Below are 25,195 nucleotides of genomic sequence, written 5' to 3'. Positions count from 1 at the left end.
AGTTAAACTATTGATATTTAGCCTGGCATTCCCAGATCTCTATAGTCTAGCTTGTAACCTACTTTTTCTCTCCCTTTTTCTCAAAGCCAGTCTGATCCACTTGACTGTCCATCCCTCAGTTAAGTCACATGAAGTCCCTCCACTGGGCATTTGCTCATGCTGTTCCTCCCACATGGAATAGCTTTCCCCATTTTCTCCCACATAGACTAACCTTGGCCACTCTCAGAAACTGAGCCAGCTCACATTTTATCTCTGCCGTGAAGCAGTCATGCTGGTTTACAATGATCTGTCCTTCCTCCAACTATACTAGGCAGCACTTAAACTTGAACTCCCCTGGATTGTCCGCCTTTTGTTTGTTGCATGTTTCCTGGTTAGACTGCATGTTCGGAATGACAGAGTCCATGTACTTAATGCTTCTATCTTTCCCCCTTCTTTTCTCCATCCCTCCCTCCTTCCCTCCTTCCTTTCTTCCTTCCTTCCACTTTCCCATAGTACTTACAGTAAAATTTGGAGGAATACACTAAATTAGCAGTAGTCACCTTATAAATAAACACTGTTTAATACCAGACTTTAGTCAAGGGGGTCCTTGGTGCTTCTCTCTTCCACAGCCTGATCAACAGGACACACGTTCCCTTGTTAGCTCTTAGCTTGGAATCCAACACCCTTCAGCAAGTTCCATTGTGAGGATCCTTAGTATTATTAGGACACATGTCCAAGTTTAGGTTCTAAAATTTTATGCATAAATTTCCCAAAAGGGTAGAAATGGTCTAAGAAATAGGAACAAATTTAAAGAAAAGAGGGAAATTCACTTATTCATTTCAATAGTGTGTTAAGTCATGCATTCCTCCTTTAAAGAGCTAATGATAACAGAATCGGAAACTACTAAATCAAGAAGGGACCTCACCTTCTGGTTTTAGAGATGGGTCAGCTGGGGCTCCGTCAGAAACACTCAGTCTATATGAGGTACTGCCTCTTGTAATGCTGTTTGCCCTTCTTCCTCTTCTAGCAGCTCCTCTCCAAAAAGGGGTTCTTCTAATGTCTGCCAAACTCGTTCCCTATTAATCACTTCCCAAAGATTGTCTGTAAATAAAATGCAGAGACAAAGTTGGACAAGAAGATCAACCTACAGAGATCGCTCCCAATTTTTGAAATTATCTTATTTATGCTTCTAGGATAGAATAACTTTCTAGAAGTGAGCTCTAAGCCTAGGTAAAGAGAATTTTTGTGGAGGTGAAGGGTAGCTATAGGGAGGTGAGTTATATATTTAGATATGCAAATAATGATTTTGTTTGTTTTTGAGTCTGTTGCAAGGAAAAGGAAGAGTCTGAGGACAAACAGAAGTGGGTTCTTGCTGCTGCAGCCTTTGCCATGGGCCCTAGAATCCCCCAGTCAGGCTAGGTGAGGCGTTAGGAAGGATATACAACCCTCGCTTGCCTCTCTTCCTCCATACAGGGAATGGAGTTGTATTAGAGAGGTACCCCACCTGCAGCCTCAGGGACAACTTTCAAAGTCACATTGGGACCCCCAGAACACTCTGGAATGACCTCCCTCCCCATCTGCACAAAATTGACACAACCAGTGAAAGGAAGGGTGGGACCTTGCCCTACCCAGGTCAGTCCTCCTGCCCTTGGTCCTGCACCATTCAAAGACTTACCAACTCCCCTTTCATTTCTATTTGGGGGTAGAAGAGCAGTAAGAGGAGGAGATGGAAACGTTTTTCCCCTAAAATTCCAGCCCAAATTTCACTTTTTGTTGTTTTATTTTTTTTAAATAAAAATCTATCTCAATTCCACTCTCTTGCCTCAACGTGTTTTTCATTTGCAAGAGGATGCAGGAACTAGCCTTGCCTTGAGTGTTTTTTTGAAGTAGCTGCCTAGAGACTCATCCCTGGAGAACTGATTTTACCTCTCTGGACCTTAGATTTCCCATCTGTTCAATAAAGAGGTTGATGGATGATGTCTAAATTCTCACCCGCTGTAAACGTGGGAGTACCTGAGCCCCACTGCCCCTTGACTTTTCCACTCGAGGGTCCAGCACAGAGATAGATAGTTAAAGGTTAAGGATCTCTCCAATGGAGAGTTGTTAACATGGGGCTGAGCGATCCCGGGCAGCAGGTTTCTGGCCTCGCCCAGCCGCGGCCTCAGAAATATCCCTCTCCAAGACTTCCCAACTGGGAGGCTGCGGCAGGGTCTCCTCTCCTTATTCTTCTCCCCAGGCCCCTCGGGCGCAGCTCTATCCTCCTCCTGGACACCGAGCAGCCGATAGCATCCTCAAACCCGAGTAAGCCTGGACCCCTACAGCTAGCTCGGTTTCTCAGAGCCCTGCCGCTACCCCTCCTCAATGTCGCTCTAGGTCCCCACTACTTTCCACTTCCAGACATTCTTCCAGCCGCACCGGCCACACTTTGGACCCCCTGCGCCGGGCTCTGAGAGCCAGGGCTGCTGCGGAGCGGGGCGCTCTCCCGGGGCGTCCCGGGCTCCAGCACCCCTCCACACCACCAGCCCCCCGCCCCCCGCCCCGCCTCAGGACCCTGACGTCGCCTTCCCCTCGAACTCCCTGGGTGCTCTCCCGGCGCGCTCCTTCCTGCGTCCACTCAGGGAGGCCACCCCCCCCCCCCATCCCCGCTGCCACCTCCCCAGCAAAACAAGAGCTGGTCAGTGGGCAGGGCGCCCGGCCCAACCGGCCCTCTGCTGGGCGGGGGCGGAGAAGGCCCCGAGCCTCGCCGGGCTCCCGGGCGCGCTCAGCTCTGCCAGGATCCCGAGAGCGGCCTCGCGCGGGAACCCCGCACCAAGGCGCCGGAGCCGCAGCCTCCCACCCGCGGGCGCCCGCCGCGCTCACCCTGACCCCGGGACGCGGGAGCCCCGGGCGCCGCTGGAACCCCGCGCAGCACGCCGGAGCTCGAGCGGCCCCCCACGCTCCTCTTCCGGCCCCCTCCAAGGAGGGGCGCGCGGGGCCCCAGAAACATCTCCCGCCCTCCCCCACCCCCTTCCCAGCCCGCCCACCGGACCCGCGCGGCGTGGCGCGGCGCTGCGCTCGGATTCCAGGAGGGAAGCGCCGCTCGGAGTCCCTGGCGTCCTCAGTCCTGCCCCGCGAAGTGGAGATGCACGAGAGGCAGGCGAGGGCGCGCAGCTCGTGAGACGCCGCGCCAGCCGGCACCATGCGCCTGCGGCCGCTGCCCCTCGTCGTGGTCCCCGGCTTGCTGCAGCTGGTGAGTGCCCGGCCCGCCGCGCTCCACGCCCCACGCCCCACGCCTCACGCGCCGGGGCCGCGTTTCGGCGGGAAAACCGCTCCGGCGGCCGTCTCGGAAGCAGAGCCTGGGGCTGCTTGGGACATGGGGTCGGGGGCGCAGGCAGTGGAGAGAGTTTAGGGTTGCCTTAGAGGTTGAAGGGAAAGAATCAGGGAATGGGGATCAGAGGGGAGCCTGAGGTGAGTGCGGTGCTTATGGAGGATTGGGACTGGAGGGCTGGGGTGAAGAAGGCAGAAAGGGGCAGGGAAGAAGGTGCGAGAGAAGGAAGAGGTTTATTGAGGAGCGGCCGAGGAGGGGATAAGGGTAGACGGACGCGATGAGGACGGGCTGAAAGACCTGCCTCTAGCCCAGAGTTTGGGGGGCTTGGTGGTTATTTTTCACGTGATATTTTGCCCGGATGCCCGCAAACACTTCTAAACCACGGCATCGTGCATCCTCGTTCTCAGGGCAGGTTGGTGGCTCCTTGCTGGGGAAAAACTTAGGCAAAAGACCGATTTGGGAGGCAGACTGGATTTCTCTTCGTTTTCCGTCCGGCGCTGGGGGCCAGGACGGGGTTTTGTGCCGGCGGGGACGCAGGCTGTAACTTTCAAATCCAACTCCACACAGGAGCCCCCTCCCCGTCGTGTCTAAGCATTTTGTTCCCGAAGACCTCTCCTGTCTGGTCTGGGCGGCTCAGGGGGCGCTGAGGAATATGAAGGGTATTAGAAGGTGGTTGCAGGGTCCGCCAGGGAGGCTCTAGGCGACTGTTCCAGTGGTGCCTCTCATCTCTCCTCGCTTTTCCCGCGTGGCGCCACCCTCTCCTTCCGAAATATACCTGTATGCTGTATGGATTGCTAGTTAATTCTGTTTAAGGGAGATCCCAAGCAAGACCTTCAAGAAGACAACTTTTAAAGTAAAATTATAGAAGGGGATTGCTTTGGCGCAGTCCGCCTCTGTGATGGATTTCTCCTGCTCTCTTGGCACTTGTCTTAATACGGTGCTATCAAGAGGGCTTTCTCCAGAAGCCAAGGTTTCTTTGGTCTTCGTATTTAAGACTTTACCCAGTTTAATCTGGCTGTTAAAACAGGGTTAAGAAAAAAAAAAAAACAGGGTAAAGGAACCCAAGCATGATGATTCTTCCTTTTTTCCTTCCTTCCTCCCTCCCTTCCTTTCTCTCTCTCTCTCTCTCTCTCTCTCTCTCTCTCTCTCTCTTATTTCCCTTTAGAGGGAAAGATCAAGTAACTTATTAAAGTTTCTCTATGATACATATGATATTGCAGACGCAAAGATACTCTGCAAGTTTGAGGATAGAAGGAATTCTAAAATGTCTTAGTGAAGGGGAGAGAGCACGAAAGGGCCTGTCCATTCCTTTTCCACAGAGATTAGCTTCACCTGCACAGCGTTAAGAAATTCTTCAATGGCATCAAGAAGAAAATGCAGTGATGTTCCCAAATGTCCTTGAATGAGCTGGCACATACTGCCTATATACAATATGGCATGTTAAAATAAATTTTACATCTAAGGCATTAAGCATGCCACATATATGCCATAATAGTCTTCATTATCCCTTGCTTTTTGAAATGTTTGATCTGGAGTCCAATAAAAGGTGATTTAACAAGGCAGCATTTGTATGGTGTGTGTAAGTAAAACTGTAAAAATCTGGGAAAATCCGGTACTTAGGCAGGATCTTCAGAATATCTTCATGAATCTCTTAGTTCTTGCATTTAATTTTGCATTCAGTGATCATGAACTGTGTATCTGTTCCACTGTATTAGACTCTTAAAGATGAGGAGCTATATTGGGGGGTGTGTTGGGAAAAGTTCTCCTATCAGTTTACTGTATTGGGAATGTTAGATTTTTTTTTTTTCACACCACCAGAGTCAATAGGGAATAAGAAATACATCTTGACAAGATTATATACCCTCCTTAAGAGCTAGATTCTAATATTACAGCGTGGCTTGATTTATCAGTCTTTAAGGAAGTGTATGTCAAATTCTAATCCATTTTTGGATTGTGCTTGGGTTGTAATGTTTTTTTCCTGGAGCACTTTATCACGGTAAGTGAGGTGGGGAGCTGCAGCTGTGTGATAAGCATACATTCCTTACACTGCCATCCTTTTGGACGATAAAAAGCTGTTTACATTCTCCACAATCTTAGAGCTGTTTCCAGCCGTATAACACAAGGGGGTTAGGATGTGAAAGGAAACCAGAGTGGCTGAGCAGGGTAGATCTAAATGAAAACACCCTCCAATCCCACCATTCGCCCCACCCCAGCAGGTATCCAAAAAAAAAAAAAAAAAGTTATAATTTGGCCCTTTGGAGGGCTTATAGTTTTAGTCTACCTTTTCAGCTAATATTGAACTTCTTTGCTAAATCCCAATAGCAAGTGGATAAAATGCTTGAAAACTAATTTTTTCATTTTCTAGGAACCATGTATACATAGTACATCTGCCCTTGGGGGGAGGGAGTGGAGACGAGGTTGGGTTATTGTTGGAACTGGATTTTACTTTTCCATTCCCACTGCCATCCTAAAATGCTAAATATTTTTAAATGAGTAGTGGATTCATTTGGGGATATTGAAATTTTAATTTTAAGAAAATTGCCTGATTCATATGAAAGCAGTCAGAGGGAGTTGGGCCCAAATAAGTCACTATCATATAATACTGATACAATAACTAGAAGATTTTTACTTATTTGGGGGATATTTGTAAGTTTTAAGGAAACAATAAGCTGAATTGATAAATATTGCAGGTAAACTGTGAAGTATGTGTGTCTGTGATTTGTCCTTACCCAATTTTCCTGGCCTGTGTCTAGTGTTTTAACAGACAGGTTGCTATACCTAATTAATAATATTACTAGGCATTTGCAGAATTACGTATCAATCCTGAATGTATTATTTTCTTTGAAATTCTTATTCAGCAACATATCTTTATAAAAATATTAATAGCACATTATTTCTTGTCTGCCATCTAATGAAGAAAAAATTAGCATTTGAATTTAATATTATAATGAGTGTTATTTTGTGACATGATACAAGGTAAAGACCTCGCCAGTTGACAGCTTCTTACAGATTTGCATGATTATTTGTAACTCATAATAAGTGTGATTTTTGCCTCTAAGTAAAATGCAGATTGTAAAAAGATTGAATTTAAATGGATGATAAGCTTGAATTTAAGATAAAATTTAGTGGTGATTTTAAAAATTAGTTTGTTATACATTTCAACTTGTTTTTCTGTGATATAATGAGTTTATGAAGTAAAATATAAATTTAAAAATCGATGCAAGTTAACAAATTTTTAGAATCCTATAAAATCAGAATACTTGTGATGCAAAGTTTTACAATTTTAAGTTCATCCTCATTAGATAGTATCATCCCACATGAACTTATTGAGGATATTTTTGTTTATCTTAACAAATTATTGATTTTAATATTTATTTAGTGTCATGGTCATAACATATATTTATTCCCAGTTCTGTATTTTCAAGAAGTGATAACTCATGACTGTCTTCCATTCAGAAATCACAATTTCCCTCATACAGTTTTGATCAATTAACATCAAAACAGTATTTCCCAGTGTAAGATAAATAGTCATCTGTTGCCTAGCTGACAATGCAGAGGAGAAGAAAATACCACCATATCATGGTTACGACTTAGAGTTGGCTGGGCTTTGAAATTGACTCCTCATTAAAAGCATCATTATCTTAGACATTTTTAAAAATGAGAACTAGGATTAGACAATTAAGTCCTCTATTCCAGCCACTCACCTCCCAGTATAAACTGTGTTCCCTTGGCCTATTTTAAGATTAGGTTGTGTAGTTCAGTTTTAAATGCCTTCCACATAGGAAACTGACTCCTCTTGGGAACTTATTTTATAGCTCAATAGATTTCCGAATGGAAAAGAAAAGCCTTGTTACTTTTTGTTCCGTAGTTTTTTTCTTAATTTTCTTTTTTTTATTGTTTCTGATTAGTGGTCAAAATGCTAAATAAGGCAGAAGGCTTTTTTGAAAAACTTTTAGAGGTTTTACATTCTCAGCTTAAAATGTGTAGCTCTTGCAAATCGAATGAATTAAGAAATGTTGATTTTTACAACACACTGCCCACCTTTTATCTATTAAAGAGCTAATCAATACATTGTGAATGATTTCATTATTTAGTAGTAGCAATCAGAGATGAATATAAGTGTGTCATAGGTTTGTGATTTTGTAAAAGCTCCAGGACTCTCTCCTACTGTTTACATATTCTGCGGTCTCTTTTACCTGAAGCTTTGCTGGGTAAGATTTGAAAAAGGAATTATAGCCACTCGCTCAAATACCTACAGTTAGGGCTGTGTCAGCATTTCTGTGAAGACTCATTTCTATCTTAGCCACAAGCATTATTGCCGGTTAGAAGTTGGCATTTAATATCTTGATTTGGGAGTCAATTATTTTAAAGCTGCTTTAAAAAATTGGTCCAAATGATTTTGAGCACTCATCCATGTGAGTTTATTCTCTAGATATTCTTATAGTATGTGGAATGATGATTTAACAAACTAATTTCTGTATCATTCTTGCACAGTGGTTATAATTTAAAATGTAGCATGTTTAAATTATTTTCAATAATCTCTTCCAAGTTAACCTATTTATTGAACCACTGTAAGATATTGTAACACTGTTTCATCACAAATAATTTTAATTGTGCCAAATTCAGATGCCTTAGTTGGTCTTTATTTACTAACAATTGTATGAGTCTTTATTTGCTAACAATCTATTTGAATTTTTTATTACTTGTGATATGACCAATGGTATTGATGACAACTCTGTTCTTTATTTCAAAATCTTGCTCAATAAAAAAAGTATCTAAAGCAATTTACAGTATAGATTTTCATATTATAGAAAGAATTCTAAGATATGATTGATTGAAAACTTCCAATTTATGTTGTTTTTAGTTGATGAAGATCTAGATGAAAACCTTCAAATAACTGTTTGGTTCATTATGCTGTAAGATCAGTATATAATAAGGAATTCTGTTTCTTTATAGAATTACCATTAAAAATGAATATTTCATTATCTAAACCCAAAAGCTATAAGAAATATTTTTCCTAGCCAGATCATTCAAGAAGTTAAAATAGTTGTCTTTAAAATTGTCGTTCTTGTAAATTTTGCTTTTCTTAGATTTATGAACCCACAGTAAGGAAACTGGGAAGTTTTACAAATTTAAACTACAATGATAATAATGCTCTCTTAGATTTGCATATACCTACCTGTTTTCAAGTTTCCTTCACACAGTTTATCACATTCTGTTCTCCCAAAAAATCTACAAGAAGGACATGTTAAAAGTTTCCATTTGTGTACTGGAAAGAACAATGCATTTGGAGTCAAAAGACGAGTTCTATCTCTAAATAAATTGCATATTCAACAAATATTTACTATTTTGTCCCTGACTTTACACTGAGACTGTAGCAGACATTGAGGACATAACAGTAAACAAAATGGAACTGCTATGAGAATATGAGTGTGTGTGTGTGTGTGTGTGTCTGTGCGCACACGCGTGTCTGTGTGTCTTGGGCTGGTCATTTAACAACCTCAAATCCCTCATCTGTACAATGACATCATCAGTGATAAAGAGAATGAAAAATGATTTCTAACATCTCTTTCCTTTTTTTAATGTACAGTAACAGTGTTCCTGTATTTTTCTTTTTATGAATTATGTACATCTTTACTGTACAATTTAAAGTATGTCTTACCTACAAACATAATTGCTTTAAATATAAGTTTTACATGGAGTTTGTGCTGTTAACCATATCACAAATGGTACATATATTTAGAAATAAATTTAAAATACTACAAGACTGATTAATGTTATATCTTCTTATGGAAAAGGACAATTTAGTGAAACTAGGCAAAGGGAATTGACAAATACTTATTTAACACATATAATCAGCAAAATCAATAAAATTTAAATTAAAATGGTACAATAAGGGCTTTTCCCCCTCTATACCATTTTTAAATTGTAAACCACTAACATCTACTCATTTCTTTAATTTAAATAAAAAGTAAATTGGCTCTCAGTTAAATTCTAATTATTAAGATAAGCAGCGTTACAGCTTAATACTGTACTTCAACCAGAAAACTAGCATGTGACTTTTTGCACACCTCATTAGAATCCAACCTATTTAAATCAGGAATACTTTTCACTAACTCCAAAGGTCTTGGGAGTTCTGATGTAAATGGTATGAAATTTTAAAAAGAAAACCAAGAAAGAACTGGCATGTGAGACCTATCAAAGATGGAAGAAATTGTTAATGGTTTTAACATCAGGCGACAAGTCAACTGAAACAGACTGACTAGTCCTGGGGTTCAGTCCAACTATATTTCAAACAACATGAATGTCTTTAAAAACGAAACGACTTTGTGATAGTGCCGGTTTGGGCCAAATAAAAGGATTCTCAGGTCATAAAAACACTTAAGTACATCTCTTTATTCAAGATTATGCAAGATTGTGATTTTCAAGCATTGCCATATATATTGACAGTTTTTAAATCTCATCAGTTTTACCTTAAGTTATATGGCATGTATATTTATTCACTCAAAACTGTAACTTAGGAAATAGTTGAGATTACTTGAAGGGAGAGACCACATATGTAATTTATATGGCTGTTAAAAGTCCATGATCTGCTTGATATTTTGAATGGATAACGTATACAGTAAGAGAATAGGGACTCAAAAGAACCATTTAACACTTCGTAGCAATGATAACAATCATTTTTATCAATACAGTTTTGCATTTGGATAACCCAAACAGAAGACAGTTGGGATCAGTATAAGAAATGTGGCTACAGAAATGAAAAGGGAGGGGAAGTTTTCAAAAGTGTGTTTTCCATAGTCATGGATTCACCTGCTGCTTCCATGTTGATGACTCCCAAATTTGTACCTCAATTCCTACCCTACTGCTCGGCCTCCAAAGCCATCTCTCCATAGCTCACTTTCTTTGCCTTGGATGTTTTACTGCCAACTCACACTCAACATGTCCACAGCCACACACCTCTTTCCTGAACAAGTAACCTTCCAATATTCATGGATTCAGATCTTGAAGTCACTACCTTGTCCCCCTTTTTAATGTCTGGTATCTTTGTGTTGGGACAAGTGACTTAGTATAAAGCATTACTTGGTTTGTAAGATAATTTCATGTGTGTGATCTCATGGTTCATCTTCACATCAGCTCTGGAAGGTAAACAGAGCAATAGTTATTGCATCCATTTTAAAAATGAAGAAACAAAGGCATGGGAGATTTCCAAGATGGACTGTATAGCGACCACACAAAAGGCACAACTTGAATTGTCTGCCCAGTCCATCCCCAAGGTCACGGTAGCATCTGTTTGTAGCAGAAGGCTGTGAGGTCCATCATAGACCCCCAGAGTGAAGGGCCTGAGGGACGTTTCTAGGAAATGTTCTGTTCTGCTCAGTAGCCATGCCGAGGCAGAAACCTCGACTCATTCATTTTAGGAATGTTGTACACAAATTTGTCATGAAGTCAAACAAGTTTAACAGAGTAAACAGATTTTTAGAGGCTGGCTCTTAATCGGGAGTCCTGTTTAGAATTTAGCCTCAGAGTTTAGTTTCCAGGTGCTCCAGCTTTTACAGCTTTAGGGCTCAGTGGATGGCCTAGTGATGTAGTTCCAGTTAGGATCAGCAGAGGGTTTGAGAGTTCCTCTAATTCCTCAAGATCTCAACCTGTCCCACTTCAGATGGAAAAGGTGAACAAGCGGAGAGAGAAGGGCTTTAACTACTATGAAGGGCTACTTAATCTTGGTTTTTTAATGGATAGGTGGGAATATGAGAAGGAGCCAGTGGGGTGGAGGGAGGCATCTAGCAGGTGCTGACACCTACTAGACTCGCAGAACTTGCGAGCTTTCATAGAAGATTTTACTCTACCAGTAGCATTCTTGCTCTTGCCCTCTCTCCCTTTCTTACTTTTTATGAAAATATGTGTTTGATTACACAGGTGGTATAGCATAGTAAATGTTATTGGCTTTCCACCCAGATCCCTTTAGATCTCTTTTTTACCATTTCTGTGTGCCCTCCCCTTTTTTGGTTTCTGTTCTAACACTGGGCACCTATAACTCTCCTTCAGAGGATTTCCCTGGGGGTGTTGGATGCCCCTTGCCAGAAAGCACTCAGAGCCAGACTGCAGTTCCCTTCCTTCTGGGACAGCTCTTGACAAATGACTGACAGGTGCCAGAGTGTGAAAAGCCCAGCTCCCTTGCTCAGAGGTTTAAAGAATACATTGGAGTGTCCCTGTGAGAGCAGGTCAAAGCTCCCCTCAAGGGGACTTCGCTTGAGATCACACATGTCCATGGCTTCCTCTTGTTCACTGACCCGCTGCCCCGCTTCCCCATCAGACTCCCCTGGACGCGCTTCACGATAAATCACTTGCACTCAAGCACTTGTCTTGCTGTCTGTTTCTGGGGAACCCAACCTAAGGTGTCTGGTGAAATGTTTTTTAACATGCAGAAATTTTTAAAGCAGCTATTCTTACCTCTGCCTGCTTTGTGCCACGTTATACTAAGAGATAATCACTATTAGTAGTTTAATGTGTCTCTTTCCAGAAATTACGGATATGTATGCTTTCATCATAATTATATCAACGCAACATAACATCATGTAACATGTATTTTTAATGCAGTAATATACAGTGGCCATTTTTATACAATGTACAACTTATATTTTTGAGAATTCTTAGTATTTCCTGGCATTTATGTGCCATAATGTATTTAATCAGTCTCTTATTAACGAAAAGTTTGATTGTCTTGAATTTTTTCAGTACATTTGTGAGTATATTTATAAAATGAATTCCTAGGGGGCTGGTGGTGGGATGAATTGGGCAATTGGGATTGACATGTATCCACTGATGTGTATAAAATGGATGACTAATAAGAAAATAAAGAAATAAAGAAATAAATAAACATTAAAAAAATAGAAAAAAATAATAATAAATAAATAAAATGAATTCCTAGAATTGAAAATACTTGTCCAAGGCTGGAAATGTACAATATGAATTTTGATAAATATAAATTTTCTCCTTAATGACTATACCAAAATACAGTACCACTCACAGTGGATATGCATCCTATATCCCTATCTGGATAGTGGGTTTTTTGTTTACTTTTTCAATCTATTAGAGGAAAACACCTCATTGTTTTTAAAATCTGTTTTATATTACTTATTAAGAAGGTGAAGTTTGTTCTTATATTTAATAACCCTTTGAATTTATTTTGTGATTCTTTCCTTTTTAAATAATTTCCCATTTTTCAATTCTTTTTGTCTACAGCTTTTAAACTTTTATAGTTTTTTTTTATATTGCTCTTGCACAATTGTTGTTTATTTTACTATTCCTGGATACTTTATACATTATGGGGTTGTTGTGGCTACCATTTCTAGGCCTGACATTTTAAAATTGATTTTTGCTGGAATTTAAAGAAAGCTACTTATTTTAGTATATTTATTGTGCCAGTTCTATTTCTGAACTGGATTATTAGTTTTAATAATTTTTAATTTGATTCTCTTGAATTTTATGTATAGACAATCATATTACCTGTAAATAATCATATATTTAGCTCTTCCTATTGAACATTTATGTCTCTTAAATTAAAATTTAACCCCGTAGTGTACTGGGTAGAACCATCAGAATATTATTGAATAACACTGTGAAAGTGGATATTTTTTCATATTTCCAACTTCAGTGTAGACTTTACTAAATATGATGTTTGCTTTAGTTTCTAATAAATAACCTATCAAGTTAAGAATATAATTTTATATTTCCTATATATTAAAATAAAATTATGTGGCTCACAGAGGTTTATTTCAGATACGTTTTTAGCATCCCTCAAAATGATCATAGGTTTTTAAAATGTTAACTTATTTATGTTTGTTATTTATGAGTAGGTTTCCTAATATTATGCTTTTTAAACAAAGTTAAATTATCTATATTTTAATACATGATATATGTGTTTTATGTTGTTAGTATTTTATTTAGGACTGTGATGCCATATTCATAAGTAAAATATAACAACAGTGAAACATGTCAGGTTTCGCATCAGGATTATTCTAGGATCATAATTAGAAAGACTTCTATTTTTTTTCCCCTCAGTTGTGGGAGAAGTTAAAATAGTTGAGAATTGGTTTTCCCTTGGAAGTTTGTCGTGTTCTCATCCATTTGAACCTTTTTGTTTTAGGAGAGGAGATCTTTTACCAACATTTCATTTCCTTTATGGCTACTTATCCATCCAAGTTTTTTTTTTTTCAATGCTTATATGAATCCCTTTTACTAATTTTTAAAGAAAATTATGCATTTTATGTGTCTTCAAATTTACTTAGAATAAAATTATAATACCATTACCTTAATTTTTAAAAATTTACTCCATACCTGTGATCTATGCTGTATTTTTCCCCAAGTTTGTATTAGTTGTTTTGGAATAGTAGCTAAGGGACTGCCATATTCTCTAAGTCTACCACTGTAAATAGAAGCTTTCTGGGGCAGATTCCATAGCTAATTGACTAAGTGGTCTAGGTTGAATGAAGCCTGGAGTTAAGGGGTGAGCATTCAGGACCTCAGCCCTCTTTCTACTTTAGTGAAGGACATGCAACCTCCCGGTAGCTGCCCTGCGCCTGCTTGCACTCCCAGCTCCTCCTCCCGTGCTAATTTTGGTGGTGAGAAGAGGGGATTCTGTCGGAGGGTAAACCCCTGTTCAGGCGCTGTTCTCTTTTGCCTTTGTTTGGTTACTGGCTGCTCAGCACGCGTGGCTTCTCCATCATTCTGATTCACTCTTCTTTACATCTTCCAGAGATTCTCACGTTTTGTGGACCCTTGGCATCCTTTCCTCTTGGTAGCACCACTAGGCACTCATTCTTGTTTTTGCATTCCTAGTTCATTTCATTGGAAATTTGGGAGAGAGGCAAGGTAAATACATTCACTCAGCTTTCCTCATTGCAACTCAAAATCTTTTAGTCATTTTTGGCTCATCTTTCTTCATCCTCTACAGTATCCATTCAGTCACAAAATCCTGTGAAATTTCCTTCGAAATCCATCTGTAAACTGTCTCTTTCTCTCCACCTGCTACCATTTCATCACTACAGCAGCCTCCTAGCTGGTCTATTTTATTCCAACATGAGCCCTCTAAATGCATTCCACATGTCACAGATCATCTTTCTTAAATTCTCCTTTGATTTACTATGCCACTCCACTATTAAGGATGAGATTGTGATTCCCTTTTCCTTAATACATTGAGTCTAAATTTCTCTTTCTGGTTCTCCAGCCTTAGATCTCCCATCCAATATTCATCATATACTCTTAACTGCAGCCAGGTCTGTATCTTTATACCCCATGAATACTTCAGAGTAAAGCGAAAGCATAGGTTTTGATGTCAGACTGACTTGGATTCCAATGCTTTTTCTGGCACCTTGGACAAGAGAACACATCTACTCAACTTCAGTGGGGTTTTTTTTCCTGAAATAATAGTAATTATAGCTATTTCTTAGGGTTATGATGGTTATGAAAACTGACCTTAACAAAGGTCAGTTTTCCTTTCCACCTGCAACAGCTTAGGTTATTTGTGTGTAAGCAATAGAAACTGACTTTGACAAACTTAGAGAAGAAATTCATGAAAACAGGGTAGCTCACAGGAAAGGTTGAAGAATCAGGCATGTCTAGAGCAAAATCAAGGGTCTAGGTATCGGGAAAGTATCAATTGGCCAAGATGATGAATAAATATCTATCTTTTTTTCTCGAGTTTTTCTTTCACTTCATTTAAGATGCCATGTTCTGGTTGAGAGCGCCTAGATGGCTTGGGTCATATGCCTTGGCTTGAGAAGGGTGGGACACTTTGATGAACAGTTCCACACGTCCTAGGGAATCAACACTATATGTTCCTGTTAGAGAACCTGTGATCAGAACTCCCACCACAGGAAGAGCTCAGAGAAAGAGACCCAAGCACCCACAGTGAAGACCCATTCCAGCTCTTTGTGTTAATCAACCAGATCTCCACTCGTAAATAGACATAGACCACAAGACCACCAGACATTTAAGTGAAATCTTTAGCAAAAAATAATAAGAAGAAGAAGGACAAAGAGAAACTAACAGAAACTACCCTGGAAGAAACAAATAATACAGGGGACAGATTTCAATTTTAAAAATTCCTAATTAGGATTCTCAGAGAGTCAAGAGGATATTGCATCCTAAAAATAAGGCCTTTTCACAGACTGCTATGAAGAAAGATCAACTGGGTAATAAGAAGGAGTTCTTGGAAGTGAAATATATAACAAAATTAAAACATCAGGGGGAAGGTTAGGAAGACTAGGAACAGAGGTCATGCTGGTGAACTGTAAGGTGAAGTCAAGGGAACCTGCCATGACTGACCCAAAAGACCAACATGGAAAATACGAGAGAAGAATGATGAGACGTAGGGGATAAATCCAGCGAGGAGCCCCAGAAACAGATAACAGGAGGCTATGAGGGGAAGGAACATAGTCAATAGGGTTGAATGGGCTGATAAAAAAAAATAAAATCCTGGTGAAATTCCTGAACTCAAAGGAAAAAATAGAAAACCCTAAGAGCTTTCAGAGATTACTAACAAAACAAACATACACCTCATTAACCACACTGGATGTTAGAAGCAATGGAACAATGCCTTCAAACTTCTGCATATTCTGAAAGAATATTGAACCAACAGCCAAATTATCAATCAAACATGAAGGGGAAAAGTAGGAGGAAGAGAAGGAAGAGAAAATAAACAATGACATTTGGAGCATGCAGGCGTCTCGGGGGAGTTACCACTCACTCCATATGGAAAAATCCTCAAAGAAGTACATCAGCAAAGCAAGAAAGAATATAGCACAAGGGGATGATTTGGGGTAGAGTGGTATCTGAGTATGACTCAGAAGAAGCGAAGGAGGGTAGAGAAGGGTCCGTTAGCCTCTGACCCAGGGGAGATGTGGGTTCTGTTTCCTTCTGTGTGGTCCAGTCACACTGTGGCTCTACTGGGAATTTCATTTAAACCATTCAGTTTTATAAATGCTATTTATTAATTTGCTGTGTTTAAAATGGATTTGTATGCAAAGCAGGAATGATTTAAACATAGTTTAAGAAAGGAATGTAACTATAATAAACGTTAATGAACTGAAATAATATAATAAAAATTGGAGGTAAAGGGAATACAAGAGGTGAAGCTAAGTGAGCATATCAGTTTCCTTGTTTTTCATAGTAAGAACTTAAGCTGTCTAATGTTAATAAATTAAGAAGTAGACTTAAGAATAATAATACAACCAACCAAAACCAAGAATTGGAGAAAGGGAGATAGGCACAGTCATCACCCTTCATAAAAAGAAGTCAATGATATTATTTAAACTGCAACATAGTAGTAAAAAAATCAAAAATTTTTAAAAAATCTTCATGGTGAAAAAAAAAAAAAGAAATAGACTTAAAGCCTTAAAAGCTACCAAATAATAGAATTAAAAATAATACAACCAACAAAAATTCAGTATGTAAGTTTATTTACTCTGTGCTCTAATTTCTTCTATCATTTAAATAGATTAGAAAATGAATATTAACATCTGGAAAAGGCATTTTGGCCTTAAAATGTGATTTTGTATTTGTGCCCTTCTTTTTCTGTAGTGCTTTTGACAAATATCATTCATCAGTGACTTTCAAAATAAAGGAGGTCTTTTCAGTGGAAGGAGCTGTCTAGCAGTTGTAAAGACATGCTCAGGACATGGCTATAAGTGCGCCTTCCCTAGGAGGTGATAGATACGTTTATGGTGTAGATTGTGGTTTGATGGTTTTTCACGGGTGTATACTTATCTCCAAACTCATCAACTTGTATACATTAAATATGTATAGCTTTTTGTGTGCCAATCATTCCTCCAAAAAAAGTCATTTTATAAAAAAGAGGTAAGCAGAGGCCATCTGTTGGGTCATGCCTCAAGGAAGGGTTTCTCAGCCTCAGCACTACTGACATTTTGGGCCAGATAATTACTTGAGTGGGGGGAAGGGGTGGGAGAAAAGTGACTGCCCTGTGCCTTGTAGGATGCTTAACCGCATCCCTGGCCTCTACCCACTTAGATGCCAGCAGCACACTCTCCCAATTGTGACAACCCAAAATATCTCCAGACATTTGACAAATGTCCCCTGAGAAGCAAACACACCCCAACTGAGAACCACCAGTGAAGGGAATTCCTGGCTGTGAGAAGCTGAACCAGGTGAGCTCTTTGGCCTCTCCCAATTAAATACTTTGTCTTTGAACTGTTGGGAAGGGGTCAGCATTTTGCAAAGACCTAGTTTATTTCTTGACACTTCTTTCCATCTCAGGCAAGTTTCCTTCAGTTCAGTTTTTGAGTGCCAGGTCCATCAGGCACTGTGCCCAGTACACACATCTCTGACAAATTTTCCTTTTTGAGAGAAATGATTGATGAGTGATCCCCCTGATATTCCTCTCCTGGATAAGAGTTCCCTCCAAGAAAAGTTCACACATTTCATCTTGCCTCAGGTACACATCTTACCAGTCGTTAGGGCTGGCTCCAAGAGTTTTAGGAAAGCTTTCGAATTTCCATATTTTACAATGCAGTAATGAGGAAGCACTACTTTGTAATGAAGCTAGCAAATAAAACTGAAAATGATAACCATAAATAATAGTTGGTTAATAAAAATGTGAAGTAAATCACCCTCGATGTGCCTATTTGTTATAATTAAAATATAGTGGGATTACATTCTTCAAAGAATTTATCACAGGGCTTCCCTGGTGGCGCAGTGGTTGAGAGTCTGCCTGCCAATGCAGGGGACACGGGTTCGAGCCCTGGTCCGGGAAGATCCCACATGCTGCGGAGCGGCTGGGCCCGTGAGCCACAGCTGCTGAGCCTGCGCGTCTGGAGCCTGTGCTCCGCAACAGGAGAGGCCGCGACGGTGAGGGGCCCGCGCACCGCGATGAAGAGTGGCCCCCGCTCGCCGCAACTAGAGAAAGCCCTCGCACAGAAACGAAGACCCAACACAGCCATGAATAAATAAATAAATAAATAATAAAATTTAAAAAAAAAAAAAAAAAAAAAAAAAAGAATTTATCACAAACCCAGATTACACTATGGATATCAAAACAGGACAGTAACACTTTTGAGTGGAAGATTTGATCTAGTTTTTGAGATTTTTAAGAAGTAGCTTAAAACTATTCAGTTCAACTCTTAGGGGGCTAGAAAGAATTTCTTTTTGTTGAAAATTGGGGATTTTCAAGTTTACAAATGTACACTGTGAGTTACTTTATTTTTTATAAATGGTATATGAATCACTTTCTCCTACATCAGAATGCATTTTTTAATTAAGTTTCTCCTTTAAGGCAATTATCATTTTTTAAGAAATTGTATCTATGAAGGTACTATAAGACTTGCATCTTCTTCCCCAGAGATAAACATGGTAATAAAAAAGTAAAAAGAATCCCAGCTGGTGTTAAAATTTGAAATAGAGTATATTTTCATGAAATTAAAGCTATACATAAATAATGACCTTACTTATTGGGATAGAATCTGAGAACCCCAGTGAACTGCAGCGGGGCTGCCACTCCAGGGATGTATAAAGGGATATATCCCTTTATGTCAAGGGGGGTGGGCCTTTGTATAGGCTCCTGTAGCTTTCCGAGTGAGTGTGTTACAGACACGCCAGGCAGGTCAGGGCTCCTGCATTCTGGCCCGTGCCTTTAATACATACACACATACATACACACAGATGACATTCTCCTACTGAACCTTTCCCACTGCATCAAAAGTGATATCTTTTCATTTGCAAGAGGATGTGTTGTCTCTACCGTGAAAGTTACAGACCTGTATAATGCTTCTGTCACTCTGTACAAATGCCTAAATAAGCCGTTACTTACTGATATACTCTTAGCTTCCGTCAAAGATTAATGTAGGATGTGGCTGTAGGAAAACACTTTTTTGGTTAACACGTATTCACATTTTCATTCATTGCTTTATTCGACAGTTGAAGTGTCTACTGTAGGCATGACACTATGCTAAGCCTTTCCTTAGAATATATTCCTAAGGACAAAAACCTGTTTTCCTGTTAAATCAAGTATCCTTATTTAAAGAATGAGAGTTTCAACTCAATTTGGTTCCTTTTTCACTTTTCCTACCAGGAAGAGCAGAGGTAATTTATAGCTCATTGCAACAAATACCTTTATTAAGCCCATTTTCTTTTTTTTTTAAAATAAATTTATTTTATTTTTGGTTGCGTTGGGTCTTTGTTGCTGTGCGTGGACTTTCTCTAGCTGCGGAGAGCGGGGGCTACTCTTCGTTGCAGTGCATGGGCTACTCATTGTGGTGGCTTTTGCTGCAGAGCACGGGCCCTAGAGCACAGGCTCAGTAGTTGTGGCTCATGGGCTTCAGTAGTTGTGGCACACGGGCTCAGTAGTTGTGGCCCGCGGGTCCTAGAGTGCAGGCTCAGTAGTTGAGGCACACGGGCTTAGTTACTCCGTGGCATGTAGGATCTTCCCAGACTAGGGCTCGAACCCATGTCCCCTGCATTGGCAGGCGGATTCTTAACCACTGTGCCACCAGGAAAGTCCAAGCCCAGTTTTCTTGACGGTTTCTCTCCTATTATATAGTTCTTGACCTTGTACAAATGGTCCTGTTTTATATGGCTTATATCATGCACCTTGGAAATACTCTGAAAGTATTTGGGCCAAAATTTTCTTTGCCAGATGTTCCACCACTGCTGTCCTAATGTGCCCGAAATCTGATGAAGTCAGTTCACTCCTGTGGGTGTGAATTTCCTCTAAAATTCTTCTTCTGAAAATGGAGGTGGTTGGAGTTGGTGATTCCCAAACGCTAGTTCATGGGCCGGCTGCAGCGAGAGAGCGTTTTCAGAGTGTCCAGGCATGTTACATCAGTGTCTCCGGGCTGGGGCCCAGGCACCAGGTGACGCTGGGGCCCAGCCAGATTTGGGAACCCCTAGAGCAGATGGTCTCTTAGATGTTCCTTGGCTTTATGAATTTATAATGCTGTTGGAACCTTGGCCCTTGGTTGGTGGAATATAAGCCAGCCCCAAGGAAAAGAGCTGCAGTTATACAGATTACACTGCCAGTGACACAGGAGGAAGAATGCCTCAGGTCCCCAGGGGTCACCTAGCTTTTCAGATCACCCCTCCAAAGATACCTTTGTGTTAAGTGTGTCCGTCTGGGCTCCTGCACACTGCGCATACCTCCACTGTAGTATTTATCTCATGGCACTGTATCTGCAGGTGCTCCTCTAGGCATTCCACTTAACCCCAGTGAAATCTATGACCACAGAGAATGTGGATGTCAGTCTGTGTCACACCACAGCCAGTCACATAGTAGGCATCCAGTAAGTGCTCAAATGAATGAATGAATGAGTGAACCATTGAGAGAAATCACTCAGTACCCTTCCTGATAGGCTGTGTTTCCAAGTCAATGGAAAACTACCTGTGACCGATTACAGAGAAGTTTGGCTGGCAAATTAAATCCAAGCCCTAAGTCTGCTTGTTCAGAATCGCTGAACTCCTTCAAAGTGTTCTTGAAGCCCCTTTGTTTTGAAGCTCTGGATTTACATGGGAAAAGGCCCTTAACTTTTCTTATTCTCAGCAGTATCATAAGGCTCCTTTGGGGCAAAACTTCTACACCTAGGTTAAAGTGCCAAAATAAAATAGACTGTTATTTGTTCTGTCTGATTCTCTCAAGACTAAGTCTGTTTTCTTATATTAGAACAAGGAAAGGATATTCTCAGTAGCCAAGGAACTGGTTTGTTCCATTTTTTACCTTTTAGAAGTAAATACAGGTAGCCACAAAAGATGTTTATCCACAAATATCCACTTTGTAATGCTTTACAATCTCTTCCTATCATTATTGACTCGTGTTTTTAGTACAATATGCCATGCTCTTGTCCTTTTTAATATATCAATATTTATATAATTAGAGAAGAAATAATTAATATAGGAAAAAATTATTTCTAAAGTTTACAGTCAATCTTAAGGTGGAAAAATACCTTGAAAATAAGGATTTAGACATTCAACAATTTTAAATTTATGATCAAGATTTCTGATCTGGTTTTTAATTCTGATATTTTAGTGCTTTTCTACATTAAGCTCCTTATTTCATTTACTTATTTTTTTGTGAGGTAATAGGTTGAATTTGCTGACATTTATATACTAAGGGCTTTTTCTTAGTATAGATTAACTTACTGTCTTTTCAAATTGTAATCACTATGAATCAGATTTTTATTTAACATTAATTAAGGTGATCATTTCATGATTGAGATTATTTTAAAAATTTCAAAGACCAGCTATGGTTTTAACAGTCATCACTTTCCCTACCAATAAGCACTGTAACTTTGTTGTAACAATGAGATATGCCGCAACTCCCCCACCTTCTATACAAGTAGATGAAATGTTACATAATGGTGCATGTAGGTAGGGACAGCCTGACCTGAGGCGCCAGGCATGACTCTGTAGGGAATGGCCCCTCTTCTCATTATACTAAACAAGCATATTTCCAGCAGATAAGGGAGAGATCTACTTTCAGTTGAAGAGCGCTATCTGGTTTAAGCGGGACACAGCCCACAAGCTCCCATGTGATAAAGGCATCCTCTGTTTATCCACAGCAACCCCATAGAGGCTGTCAGGGAAGGAATTTTTCATCCAGGAAAAGCTTTTCTTCTGGGTTCTGAACAACAAAAATATCAGGGTATAATGAGCCCTTCTCGTGTGTTGTACATCGTTTGAGTTGGTAGACCTAAACTGACACAGTGAAGGCACGTGACTGAGTAATTAAGTGCATGCCTTCTATAATATTTGCTTTTGATTTGTTTGTCTTTGGTTTTATATTGGGGAGATGTAGAGGCAAAGCACCTGTATCCAAGTTGCTACTAAATGAAATGCCTACAATGGAAGAACAGTCCTTTATGAGTGCCTGCAGTGAGCAAAAGCTGTCAGCTTTGAATGTTATTAATGAGAGATTTGAAGTTTGTATGAAGAATTCTGAGATGTTCAAGGCTTCTGGGTAAACTGCTAAGCGTGGGGAGAGACGTGCCAGTATTGGCATGAAATCTGGTTCCTTTGGTCCTTTGTCATAGCTCCTGGACTTCTATTATGTCAAGTTGACCTTGTTGACGATACAATAGAGTGTAGTTCAAGGCTCTCATATCTCCAGATATGTCAGGGGTAGGCTAGAGGGTGTGCTATGAAAGAAGCAGAAGTCGTGCTTTTTGTCCTCACCTCTGCTCCCTTCTCTCCTCTCACATATACTCAGCTTTGACTCTGCTTAATATGCTTTCCAACAGAAGCGCCTGCTAAGCTCTTTCTCTGGGGACCCATGTTGTCCTGGCTACTTCCCGGTTCTGTATATACCATCCTTCTCTAATCCAGGAAAGAAACTCTCTTAAATTTCAGTTGTACCTGACCCTTATACTACTCTGGATTTTAAGAAGCCTAAACCTTTGCCACCGTATACTCTCTGAAATGTGATGACCTTTTGTATATTTAGCACTACTCCCATGACATCCCCTTCGAACACCTACAAGCACTTTTAAATGGTTTGCTTCAGACGCCTGGCTTTTACTTTTCTAAATTTCAGAGCTGCTAGGTTTCTCTTCAGCTGAATCTGCCAACCTTCTTTTTTATCTTCAGATGATACATACATTTGAATGCACACGATAAAACGTATTTTGCTTCAGATATGTACTTCAATCAGAACCTTTGAGAGTTAAATATTCTCATAGCTGCAAGCGGCCGGAAAACTACTTTCCCAACTTTATTTTAGTGAACTTTGGGGGTGGAGGAAGATGTACTCGGGTACTGATGCCCCATCCAGGATCCTCGTTTCTCAGCTTCAAATGGCACAGGAAACCCCCTTCAGATTTCCAACATACTCTCAGAATAGCACTCGTTTCTGTTGCCACAGAACATGCTTCAGCTTCTTGCTAAAACCAACAGGAGGCACAGCAGATGTATTAGTAAATCACAGAAATTTCAAAACTACAAAGAAATACAGCCACATCACATGGAAAAGCTCTGATGCATAAGTGTGAGTGAGAGTGGGCTGCAGCCCCTGACTGTGGGGGACCTGGCCAAGAAGCTGGGTGTCAAGGTTGCCCCATTGCTAGAGCAATTGACAGCCATAGGTGAGTGGTAAGGTCAGGTAATACAGATCAGAGAGAATGTTTGGCATAGGGGTTAGCCCTGGGCAGCCAGAGAACGTTTTAGAGACTGCTCTGGTGAAATAATTAGTTGAGGTTCGGCAGAGCCCAGGCAGGGAAGACTGGGACGGCCTGGATAAGGTCAAATGGAGGGGAGGGTTGAGGCATATGGCAGCAGTAGGTCGGGCACAAGGACAAAAGCTTGGGACCTTTACGGATCTCTGAGCTACAGGTAAAGCTAGCTCCAGCACCCTGAAATCCCTTTAGGATAGTAGACATTTACCTGGTCATGGTATTAGTCAGTTGGAGGCTTGTAGGTGCAGAGCCTGGTTCAGTCAGGTGGCCACTCTTGCTCCGAATATTCGCTCAGCAAAGGGAGCTCAGGCCTTTGTCCAGAGCGTGGTTTATGTAAAGAACTGAAATTATTGTTCTCCCACCAGCATTTGGCTTCAGAGAGAAGGTCCACGTCTGCTCTGACTGAGAACTCTGCCAGCCTCTCCACTCAGCCTATGAGTCTGGAATGTTAATCTAAGAAAGTGGCTCTCAACTTTGAGTCTGCATCCACCTGGGAAGATTGCTAAAGATGCACATTCTTGGGCTGGTGCTCAGGAGATAGATACCAGATGTTGAAGTTTGGGCCCAGGAGCCTGAATTTTAAGCAGCATCTTGCAGGGCTTCCAAGGCAGATTTTAGAGGCAATTTGAGAAACACTAGCCTAAAGGGAGCTGGTTCTACTTTGTTTTAGAAAATATTCCTCTAAGGACATTGTGGCTTTTTTTTTTTTTTTTTTTTTGGCTGTGCTGCATGTGAGATCCTAGTTCCCCGACCAGGGATCAAACCCGCACCCCGTGCAGTGGAAGCACTGGAAGAGCAGAGTCTTAACCACTGGACCGCCAGGGAAGTCCCGACATTATGGCTTTTAATGACAGACCATTAGCTAAGGATCCTGGCAGCATTTCTCCTCCAAAGCAGGGACCCTTTATGCAGCGCGTGAGACGTGGTTCCCCATACTCTACATGTAACTTCTCAGGATGTCACCGTTGGTGAGCATGTTTCTAACAGACAGCTCTTTCTGTTTCAGAGGGTCAGGCTGAGTGATCTTAAAACTTAAACAGATATTGAGTGTGGGGACAGACTCAGAACACGCAACAGGGAAAAGAGAATGGTTTGCAGATGAGTTTATTATTGCCCCCTAGTGGCTGGGGAGCAGGTAGCCCACTTACTTTACTGCTGTGTCACTAAGATATATAGGTATTTGTTCAATGTAGGGTTGGGTTTCTTAATTTTCCCAGTCGTCTTTGAGAATGAAAAAATTGTAGGTGAGTTTTAACTTTTTAATTTGGGAAAAAAAGTTTTAGGTTATGAACATGAAGGCTTTTTCAGAATGGTTGTTAATTTAAACACTTTATAGAAGAATAGTGGCAGAGGAATCTATAACAGACACTATTGGCTGGCTGTCACAATCATCATCTACAACCTCTTTGTTCTTTGTAAAATTCTGACATAAGGCAGCTTATAAGACCTAGGTATGGCCAATGGCATATGAGTAGAAATTTACTGAGTGCTACTGCCAGGAAATCTTTTCCTTTTTTGATTAGAATAAGGATAAATTTGGCTGGAATGCCTTTTGCCCTTTGGCACTTTGCCCCTTTCCCACCTTCCTCCTGGATTATAGAATTGTAGCTAGGGGATGCAGCAGCCATTCTGTGAACATGAGGCAGCAAGCATGGGCTGAGGGCTACATCTTGAGAATGGCAGAGAGGAATGATGACAAAGCCTGTGTCTCTTATGGCTTTGTTGAGCATCTGTG

General features: G+C 40.7%; 1 protein-coding gene across 1 annotated transcript in view; it reads left to right on the top strand.

The window, feature by feature from the left end:
- The first annotated feature begins 2,952 nt into the window (after positions 1-2,952).
- The window catches only part of NXPH2 (neurexophilin 2), a 101,248-nt gene continuing 79,005 nt past the window's right edge, over positions 2,953-25,195 (top strand). The window contains exon 1 of the mRNA XM_007183019.2: positions 2,953-3,208. Coding sequence (XP_007183081.1) covers positions 3,158-3,208 — 51 coding nt within the window. The 5' untranslated portion in view covers positions 2,953-3,157. The remainder of the gene's footprint in view (positions 3,209-25,195) is intronic.

The sequence above is a fragment of the Balaenoptera acutorostrata genome, chromosome 8 (genome assembly GCF_949987535.1).
Source record: "Balaenoptera acutorostrata chromosome 8, mBalAcu1.1, whole genome shotgun sequence".
In the NCBI taxonomy this organism is placed as follows: Eukaryota; Metazoa; Chordata; class Mammalia; order Artiodactyla; family Balaenopteridae; genus Balaenoptera; species Balaenoptera acutorostrata.
This window is presented reverse-complemented; position numbering and strand designations above follow the sequence as displayed.